General features: G+C 44.1%; 1 protein-coding gene across 4 annotated transcripts in view; it reads left to right on the plus strand.

Moving 5' to 3' along the window:
• tet3 (tet methylcytosine dioxygenase 3) overlaps positions 1-10652 on the plus strand; it is a 49570-nt gene extending 38918 nt beyond the window's left edge. For all 4 annotated transcript variants that reach the window (XM_085293456.1, XM_085293454.1, XM_085293453.1 and 1 more), the window contains 6 exons: positions 1017-1225; positions 2134-2284; positions 2477-2566; positions 2810-2947; positions 3068-3422; positions 3567-10652. In XM_085293456.1, the coding sequence (XP_085149582.1) occupies positions 1017-1225; positions 2134-2284; positions 2477-2566; positions 2810-2947; positions 3068-3422; positions 3567-5365 (2742 nt within the window). In that variant the 3' untranslated portion in view covers positions 5366-10652. The remainder of the gene's footprint in view (positions 1-1016; positions 1226-2133; positions 2285-2476; positions 2567-2809; positions 2948-3067; positions 3423-3566) is intronic.
• Positions 10653-11130: the final 478 nt, after the last annotated feature.

Genomic DNA, 11130 nt, shown 5'->3' on the forward strand with positions numbered 1-11130 from the left:
GAGCCTGTTATACCCTCCGACTGGTAAAGAGTTGACGCCCTAGCTGCTGTTGTGCACCTCTTGTTACATGGTGCTACAGCTGCAATCAGGTTGAAGACACGCATGTACAATCGTGTCATTTTTACCTTGGTTTTAATGATGAATACAGAAGCTCAGCGGTACATAGATTATACCGTGGGATATGCTGCAGCAGTTTGAAAAGATGAGGCTTTGCTTCCAGTTTTGCCTTCGTCTTCTCCTGTATCAGCGCTGATGTGGAGCGACGCCTATTGTTCAGGAGAATACTGCAGCAGGTACCTGTGACGCTTTCCGATGGTATCTCCAGGAGTGCACAAAGCGACCAATGGGCTTTGACCAACCAAGGCCCTAAGAGTAAAGAGAGGCTGACCGGGTGCTAACATTTGTGTCAGTTCAAGTGAAAGATAAAAAAGTGAGAGTGAGAGTTTTTTTCAGTGTTTATCCCACCTGCCAACACTGACAGCCTGTCAACAAGCAATTTATGTGACATGTGAGTGTGTGTGCATGTTTGTATAGTGAGGGGTCCTGGGGAGACACACAGGCGAGTTGCCATCCACAGTGAGCAAATCAGTAGGAGGTCTCACTCTGTGACAACTGCCTGGCCTCCTCTCCTGTGTCACCCCTGACACATCCTGCTAATGACTTTATGGATTCAAAACAACCACCCTGCTGAGGGAGGGTGACTGTTTGGGTGTGTTTTAAGACAGAAAGATTAGGAAGCTAGGGGAACTGACTTAAAGAAGTGGTATTCAGTCACAGAAGTGGGTCAGACTTTAGTTCAAGGAGTAAATATCCTTCTTAAATAAAATGTAACCCTCAACTATGTCTGGTTTGTCACTATATCAAAATGTATGGGTGTGCTGGACATCTGCTGGCCAAATGCAGGAACTACAAGGAGCTCTTGGAACATCCTATCAACTGACTGAAATTGTATTTGGCTTTATTAGCATTGGATTTTTGTGTGCGAGTAAAAGCTCACAAGCTTTGTTTCCTGTCAGGTGATCCGTAGAGGCAACGAGAAAGAGAAGCTGCTGTGTATGGTGAGGCAACGTGCAGGCCATCGCTGTGACAATGCTGTCATCATCGTCGTCATTATAGCCTGGGAAGGTGTACCGAGGGCCCTGGCTGACGAACTGTACAGAGAGGTCACAGACACGCTCACCAAACATGGCAACCCCACCAGCCGACGCTGTGGCCTCAATGAGGAGTGAGTAGGGGATGGCTAGTTTTTCATTCTGGATTTTTGAAGCAGATGGTGTTTAAACTCTGGGTATCTTTTTCACACATGCCACACATGGTTGTCCTGAACATTTATAAACATCCTTAGACAGAAGTGCGTGTGACAACAGTAATGTCTGACTCAGTCCGGTTAGACATTAGCCTGTCTTAAACCTGCCGACTCTCTAGTACAAAGGCAGAGTGGTGTTTCACCCATGTGTGAAAGCACAGGTTATTGTTCATCACATTCACTGCTAGTCAGTCATGTGTCCAGCCTCTTTGCATGTTCACAATGCTTCCTCACTTTAACAACACTATTGTTGTATTTATATTTCCAGTAGTGGGAATAAGTCAGAAGCAGTGGAGAAGTGTGGAAAATATCCTGACCGGATCAAATTTGTCCAAAGTTCATATTCATGACATAAAAGTGAATTTTAAGACAAGAATTACGACAAAAATGAAATGTGTACATTTTGTTCTCTGTTACACTGTTCACCTAGTACCCAGCCCTTCAGCTAACCATGAGTAAATGTTAACACACCCCCGTGTCTGGTGGCTTAGATATGTGAACCACTCACCATCTGGGATGGAGAAATAAGTCTTGCTTCTATCTTCTGTGTAGGCACTGAAGCTGCCTTTGTGTTTCCCTCCAATATGTGTGTAACATATAGTAACTTTGACATATAAAGCAATTTTAATAAAACCGGACATTATTAAAATGTGTGGCTTAAGTCTAAGATGATCTGCTGTAACACCATTCAACATTGATTGCTTCAAATGAAACCAACTGTCTCGCTAACACTCTCAATTACAGTGGTGCACACGAGGTAGTAAAACATGCCAGACTGCACGTCTTCTATGAATGAAGCTCAGTGTGCTCTCTGTCTCCCCCTACAGCCGTACTTGTGCCTGTCAAGGCAAGGATCCTGAAACTTGTGGTGCTTCCTTCTCTTTTGGTTGCTCATGGAGTATGTACTTTAACGGCTGCAAGTACGCACGAAGCAAAATGCCGCGAAAGTTCAGGTTACAGGGAGAACACCCTGAAGAGGTACTCATCACGCGAAAGCTGCCTTTTTACAAGCATTGTATGAGTACATATGTATGCAAATGAGAAGATTAATATTATTTTTTTTATTTTAAAATTCTTTTCTCTTCTTGTTCTTTTCAGAATAGCATCTGTAAATTTTAAGATACCACTTTATAGTTTTGTCTGACCTGTGATTCATGTTTTCATCATCAGGAGGAAAAACTCAGGGATAACTTCCAGCTTCTGGCAACTGAGGTGGCTCCTGTGTACAAGCAACTAGCACCACAAGCCTACAGTAACCAGGTGTGTTGTACAGGCACATGTCTATTAGCAAACCAACATAGGAAAGAAGATCTCAGCAGGAGATGTTTCTAAAGACGCAAAACCAACTCGCACGCATTATTACCTTATGATTTAGTACACCTGTGAGGACTTGGCTTTGAGAAAGGAAGCAATCTTAAGTGTTGTGTTTCTGTGTATTTTAAGAATGCAGAAATGAGTCCCTTCCTATAGCTGGTTTAATGCTATCTCTGTCCTTTACTTCAGTGCCAGACAGAGTCCAAAGCTCCTGAATGCAGGCTGGGCTTGAAGGAAGGCCGTCCATTCTCTGGAATCACTGCTTGCATGGACTTTTGTGCTCACGCTCATAAGGACCAGCACAACCTGTACAATGGATGCACAGTGGTAAGATCATTAAACCTTTCTCTTTTTTGCACTGAATAATGGCTACATTGTTAATGAGCTGAAAATGCTACATAAAAAGTGCGGCTGTTTTATCACACACTCTGTGCCACGCTCTACCAGGTGTGTACTTTGACAAAGGAGGACAACCGAACAGTGGGAGAAGTCCCAGAGGACGAGCAGCTCCACGTGTTGCCTCTTTACACGTTATCCCCGACAGATGAGTTTGGCAGCGAGGAGGCCCAGAACCGCAAGATGGAGACAGGAGCTATCCAGGTGCTTAACGCTTTCCGCCGTGAGGTGCGCAAGTTGCCCGAACCTGCCAAGTCATGCCGACAGCGCCGACTAGAGGCAAAGAAGGCTGCCTCAGAGAAGAAGAAAAATAAACTCATCCAGCAAGCAGGAGAGACGCCGGAGAAGACGGGGATCAAAGCCGAGGTCTGCATTAGCAGTTTCCCTCAACCCCAAGGCAATAAAGGTTAGTTTCTGTTTTAGATCTAAGTAACTTAAAATGTCCTTTGTGTTTACCTGTTATCACCGGATTGTAAAAGCTGAAATACTTTAAGATTTTGACTTGTTTGTAACCCATTTTCCTTACTTTTCTTTTGTGTCAAACAAACAGCAATTATAAAACAAGAGGTGAAGCCCAACATCAAAAAGGAACCCTTAAACGGATCGATAGATGGATATTCTGTGCAAGCAGTAGACCCAGTAAATCCCATGTATACAAACCCCGTCTTCTATGCAAGGGGAGGCCTCCCCACAACTGGCCAGCCCTCTGCACCTGATACAGTAAATGGTTTCCACACCAGTTTGCCCCCAATGGATTATGCCTACTACAGGTGCTCACCCAATACACTTTTCCCCCCTGTACTGAGGACCTATGAGGGTCGAAATGGCTCTTCGCCCAGAGCTGGCTGTAAAGCTGTCCAGGTAGATCAGAAGCCTGACATTCAAAACTTTCAGTCCAGGGTGGCTCTTTCCTGCTCCAGCCAAGCAGAGCAAACCAACCAACCAAATCACACGACTTACACCCAGGCACCAGTTTATAGCCAATCCCGTCCTTCCTCTGCCTCCTCTGAGTCCTCCAACAGAGGCACGCCGGTCATCAAACAGGAGCCTATGGATGTGCCAGTCTATGAAGGCACGCTTCCGAACCAGGTCGGAGCCAACACATCAAGAAGCCCCTCGCAACCTGTGACCTGGCCTGGGCACAAGCTTAATGGAAGTTTTATTCCCACCACTTGGGATGCCCATCAGAAGCATAAACAAAGTTCCGAGGCCTCATCGGAGAAACAGCAGCAGTTTCACCAGCATCTCCAGCAGCGGCAGGCCTCTCCTTACCCGCAGCAGTGGTCATCCTTCCTTGGCTTAAACACTATGAGGGCTTCCCCTGCCCCATCACCGTCACTCCAGGTACCTCCCTCTCCATCTCCATCCCCTCAGCTAGGCACAGTGGTCCAAGGTAACATACATCAATCTTCCCCACGCCCTGGCACTCCACGCCCAAGCACCCCTCACCCAGTAACCCCACAGCCCGGTGTCTCTCACGCAGGCCCACTTACACCACGGCCAAGTACCCCACATCCAGGCACCCCCAGGCACTGGGCGAGCCCCGTTGCTAGCCCACAGCCGCAAACATGGGGCATGGGGCCTTATAGTCCTGGTATGAAGCACAGCAATCCTGCAGGGGCCTATCCCGACAAGATCTGGTCCAAGACTGGAGAAAGTCGGTGTTCCACTCCGGTTGGGCCCCAGGAAAAGGCCTGGAAGTCTTTTGGAGGTTCTGTGGCAAGTAACACCCCTTCCCCTGCTCCAGAGGGTCGCCTCTTCCCCGATGCCCTGCAGCAATCAGATCAGGCCTGCTACACGCCCAGCCGAGCAGAGAGCGACGTCGAGAGCACCAAGAATTGCGAAGAGGACGTGGATGAGGTCTGGTCTGATAGTGAGCACAACTTCCTGGACCCTTACATAGGCGGGGTAGCAGTGGCACCAGCCCACGGCTCCATCCTAATCGAATGTGCTCGTCGGGAACTACATGCTACCACTCCACTCAAAAAGCCTGACCGCTCCCACCCCTCCCGCATCTCCCTGGTCTTCTACCAGCACAAGAACCTCAACCAGCCCATGCATGGCCTGGCTCTTTGGGAGGCCAAAATGAAGCTGCTGGCAGAGCGAGCACTGCAGAGGCAGCAGGAAGCAGCTCTCCTTGGCCTCTCCCAGGAGGATATCAAGACACTTGGGAAGAAACGCAAGTGGGGCGCTACGGCGGCAGGCGCTAGTCCAGGACCTGGACAATCTAAAGACAAGAAGGAGGGGCCGGTGACGCGGTTATCCCCCTCGTTCTACACCACCTCTACGGTTACTGTGTCTCCCTATGCCTCCACCGTCGTCACGGGGCCCTACAGCCACTTTGTGTGAGGACACATAGACACAGAGTGACTGATAGCTACAGAGTGGTGCAGTGGAGGGCTGGAGAGAGAGCACTGAGCAGAATCAATGTCTCTCAGCCGTCCCGCAGTCTGGCATCCCTCCATCCTGCCTCCCTCTACAGTCCACTTGGAGGAGGGGGACATTTTTATTGTTTTTTACCTCATGTCAGGCAGTGGTTTGGGCTTCAGACACACTGCCTGTGGTGCTCTTCCTCTCTTTTCCCCGGAGAGGAACTCCATTGCTTTTTCTTGTTTATAGAATTTTAATGATTCTAATTATTGCTATTATTATCAATATTATTATGATTGTTACTGTCAATGTTGTTATTACAGGTATTATTATGATGAAGACTTGTTTTTTTTTATTATTGCTCTTTTCATTAATGTTATTATTAATAAGGTGACCTGTTTTGTTTTGTTTTTATATTTTTGTTAAATCAATCAGTCTGAGTTTGACAGACTTGGACACTTGCTTTTTCCATGTTTGGAAAACATGCACCCTTCCCCCCCACTTGACTTTGTTCTTATCAATCTTAAAGCTGTACTTAGATAAGGAGGAGCCATTATCTCCCTGATACGGCAGAAAAATCAACAATATAGTCACCACAATCATTTCTTTTAGTTTATAAAGCCATTTCTGGGCCTTTTTAAAGAATAATCACAATAATCACCATTATGAAGATCCTGATCAAAAGCATTGGATTTTAATGAATCAGTACCAGCATCACCACTGTCAAATACGCCACTGACAGTATGTTTTTTCATTATAGCAAACAACCATCTACACAAATATTACAAAAGATAAGAGTAAGGAGGGAAATCACCAAAGCCCTTTTGCTCCAGGCACCTAGAAAAAGCGCAGCGATTGGTTTCAAGTGTCATGCTGAAGGAAGAAAATGGTCCCCAGGCTCAGAATAACTCTTAACCATTACTGCGAGAAACCTTTGCAGCTTGCCTTGTCGTGATGATGAGATGATGCGCTCCTCCTACTCTCCCTTCTAGCTTCTGACTGGTGCTCAGCTTCCTGCTCTGATCGATTTCCATTCCGCTACTCTTCATGGCACTCGATGCTGTATTTAGGTGCTCTAACTCAAATTTGGCTCAAGTAGTATTTGCAACTAAAAAGTTTGTGTTTCGGCCCAGGTGGGATACCAGAACACTGGGATTTACTGCTTTTAACACAAAGGTGCAGAACTTGTGTCGTGCTAGGGAAAGGTCCTAACGAGTTATCTCACAGAAGCTTTCCTGTGCTCTGTGCGGAGAACTGAAGTTCTCACACCCGGTGCTCCACAGAGGCCAAAACAAGCGATACTACTTGTGTAAGCCATTTAACCCAGATCTGCTATTCCCACAGGTGGCACTCTTTTATCTTCCTATAACATTCAAGTAGGAGTGAGCACTTCCCAGTGTAAACTCTAGAGGGCAGCGTCGACTGCTGTTTCAAAGTGGTGTGTACAAACAAACCTATAAGCACTTGGGATTCATTTAGATGGCAGCCTTGTCTCATTGTTGCTTTAACCATCCATGGCCACTAGAGGGGGCTATCCACCCTGCTCGCTGACCATAGATTGGACTTGATAAAACAGCTGAAGGCAAAGCTGACATTAAAAATGTGCCACAGATGTGAACCGGAAACCCATCGTGGGTTGGAGCAGCAGGAAACAGTGTTGGGACAGCAGTGCTTTTGGTGCTCACACACACACTCTGGTGCTCTCCTATTACACTTGATTTACTGTGAAGGGCCCACTCCTTTCTCTGCATGGTGCTGTCATCTTTGAGCAGAGTGAGGCGTGTCCTTCTGCAGGCACCTTGTCACCGCAGAGCCAGCCAATCAAAATGGCCACCGTGTGGTTCAGCTCCACATTGGGCTCAAAAACTGGTTTCCTTTAGAGGAGTTATTATTTTATTTTATTTTTTGCAGTTTGTTGTGGCATGTAGTGATTTTTGTCTCAAACAAAAAGAAAAGTACACTGTACAGGGCAGAGAAAGCACAGTCATTCACTGCATTTCTTGGTAACCCATTTAGCAGTGCTTTTCACAGAGAAAATAGTACTGAGAGATAAAAGGGAAACCGTAGAAAATTTCTGTAGCTTCCAGGGTTTGGCGCCGAACGTGAGCGCAACAGATCGATGAATCTCTCACTTTGCGTGCGTGTGAGTCTGAAAAGAGCCAAAGAGAGAGACTATTTGATAGCCTGGTGAGAGTCCTGTAAATCGCTCGTTTTTGTTTTCCTTTGTGGTCACATGGTTCACCTGCAACATGTGTCAGAAATGAAAATGAGAGACTGCTGATGCAAGCCGACTCCCAGCTGCTGGGCGGTCGTTTGGGCCAAGGCCCTGGTCATCTGTGAAAGACCCTGTTACCTCTCCCGATTTTCTCCAGCTCTCTACCTCACGCTGTAGAGACACTGGTCACAATCACGACTTGCTACTGAGGGCAGAGAATCATGCATGTCCCTTTGTGTGCTCTAGATCTCCACACTCATTTTAACCTGCTTTTTTTTTTTTTTTACTCTTATTTATTACTACATGGTGATAATGATAATGATTGTCTTTGATGTTATTGTTTTTTTTCATCATTTTTTATATAGCTAATACAAATTGTACATAAAGAAGAAAAGATTTATAAAAGCACTTTTAATCTTGATTTTAATGACACAGAAAGAGCCGATTATTGACAACTTGAAGCTTCTTTTTTTTTTTAAATTTCCTCAAGAGAGAGATAAAAAATGTAAATATCAAACTATTTAGGTAAGATTATTTAACTTGTGAGGAAAGTAACAAAACCACAAATGACATGGGGGTATTTTTGAAGTCTCTGACAGCCCTGAACATCAGTAAACAACACTTGGCCCCAATGTGTTGTGTGCAAATCTGTGCTTAGTCACTCTGCTGTTTTTGCTTTCCTAATACTGTACCCCCTGTCGGCATGCGACTGACAGAGCCCCAGAAATTTCTGAAAACGATTTAGTCAGCCCAATTCTGTAACATGAAACCACACTCAGCTGACTCACTGGCAACAGTAAAGCGAAAATAAGAGATCCCCCGTGTTGCAGTTGTGCTAATGTATGAATTTAGAGTTTTAGCTTGACAGCTTTCAGTTGTTGTTATTTTCAATTTTGTTGACATTCTCAAACTCTGTGACAGATTCATGACAGCATCGTATTTTAAAAAAAACCCCCAAACAAATGCCAAAATCTGAATAATGTGATTCCCACATTCCCACGAGCGTGATAAGAGTTACCTCTTGGCTAGTTTACTAGCTTGACTTAAGCAGCTGATTAGCTTAGCTTAGCATATTGGCTGAAAACATGGGGAAACAGCTAGCCTAACTAAAATCAAACTGCCAGCACTTTAAACCTCTTTAACACACGTTAAGTAAGGTTTGTCAACACCATTGTCACATTGGTTTTACAGGGGGTTACATCCCAGGCTAACAAGACCACCAGCAGATATTTCATAAAAAATAAAAAAGAATCACTGCTTCCAGCCTGGAAACAGTCTGGTACAAAGTCCTCTGAAAAGAAAAAAAAATAACAAAAAGGAAACAGAGAAAACAGAGTGAGCTTTAAAGCTGCTGGCGGGCAGATTTTGTTACCTATGTTGCTTCCTGTGTGCCCGGTCTTTATGCTGATCTCAGCTGTCTGATAGCTGCGGCTTCATATTTATCATACAGACGTTAGAACAGTACAGAGTTTTTCTTCTGAGTGTCAACAGGAGAGAGAATGGGAAGTTTTTCAATGACGAACTATTATTTACTATCAAACACCCCCCCTATAACTATACTGACTGCCACGGAGCCAGTCTGAGGTGAAACATTGGGCGACGCTTTAATGAGTTACTGCCCAGCAGTCTTTGTCAGTTGTGTTACCACCGCCCTGCTTGCTTAGATGTGTCATCATTATTATTCGCTTCAGCTTTTGTAATAGCCAAGTATGCACGTGGCAGAAAAATCACAGCTCCCCCGCGGAAGACTGCAGATCTTTCATTTGCCATGATAATTAGGTGACCCACGCCATGTCTAACAGTAGTTTGATAGTGCAGTAACAAGACCCATTTTACGTATTGAGCTTAAGACTTGCCCATATATTAGTCACACACACACACACACACACACACACACACACACACACACACACACACACACACAACACAAACAATTACCGAAACAACAAAAGGGTGCTGAGGATATGGTGCATATGATATCTTGGTGACTTTGTACATTTCTAAATGCTTCATAACTTTGGTGGATGGTTCTCATGAGAGGCACCACCTCCCAAGCGGACAAGTACTGAGATCCTGGGGGGTGAGTCGGTTCAGTCGGTGCTATGATGCTATACCTTAAAAATTCACTGTGTTAAAAAAAATACAAAAAAGGAAAAAAAAGCGAGGGATAAATAATTACCACAAATATTTTTCTGAGCTCTTCGAATGTCAAGAGAACTATACTTTTGATTAAAGCAGTTTCACAGGAAGGGAAGCTGCCCTGGTGCTGACTTTATGAAAAGTCTTTTGTTACAACGCTACAAATTTACATCTCTTTTTGAGGGCAGGTGGTGCACTCAAACTGTTGATTACATTCTCTATTAATCTTCATTCCATACTGTACTTGAATTCATTTAAAATAGGACGAGATATAGAATCATATTATATGAAGACTGTTAGCTGGGTTTTACATTTGGTACTGTGCAAGTACCAGAGGCTATTCAAATGATCTTTTGAGTATGTTGTACATGTTCATGTTAACTGAATGCTAAGATATTTGAACGACACAAAAAAAAAAAAAATTGCGTACTGCCTCCCTGTTCCTCTCCCAAGTGATGCACTTCCTTTACTCACTCCCTCTCTTTCTTCTAAATTTTGTATAGTTTTTGACACACATAGATAAACACACATAGATTTGCATCTAACTGTGTATGGCCCACAGTCCTAATTTAACGAACACTTGAAATTTGGGATAGAGACTTGGACCCTGACCCATAAAATTAAACAAAAGGAAAAGAAAGAAAAAGAAAGTGAACCAACACAACTGGCAGCTACATTCCGTTAAGTTTGAGGATTGTTCTTGGTTCTTTATTTTTCATGTCAAGGATGCAGTATGTAAAAAAAAAAAAGGAAAAAAAGTGTTTTTGTTCAGTCTCTCTCTCTCTTTGTAGCTGTATGGTGTATTATGTGAATACATAGTGTATGTGGTTAAAAAAGAAAAAAAGAATAAAAAACCAACCCACAATATTGTTTTATGTTGCGCGATAAATAATAAAATTGAAGTGAAACACGTGTTCTTCTTAGTGACTTCATTTCTTGGTCAAGTTGTATTTGATTCTGTTTCCAAGTGCAGTGAGGATCACTGAGTCCTGGCCTCTGTTTTGATCAGCCTGCTCAGTGAAGGCTCATCTCATCCACTCCAATCCAATTCAACTTTATTTATATAGCACTTTAAAACAACAAAGTTGACCAGAGTGCTCATGGATCTAAGCACTCCATGGATCATGGATCTAAAAAGGGAAAATTGTAAATATTCAGTGTGTTCTAGTCTTTCAGCCATTGAAAGTGCAGCTGGGGAAAAAATGTGAGGGCATCATAGAGTGGACAAGGGTTAAGAGAGAAAATGGTAACCATTTTCTTTCAATTCAATAAAAACATATTGGCTAGGTTCTCAAAAAATGTCTTTGTGGGGGTGAGAATAGTCCTGCTTTTGAGGGGTCCAAGGCAGCTTTTTTCAGCTTATATTGGTATGTCTGGTCTCCTTTTGTGC

This window comes from Mchenga conophoros, linkage group LG12 (genome assembly GCF_057382185.1).
Source record: "Mchenga conophoros isolate Kocher_MC1m ecotype Shallow Benthic linkage group LG12, M_conophoros_male_GT1.1, whole genome shotgun sequence".
Taxonomy (NCBI): Eukaryota; Metazoa; Chordata; class Actinopteri; order Cichliformes; family Cichlidae; genus Mchenga; species Mchenga conophoros.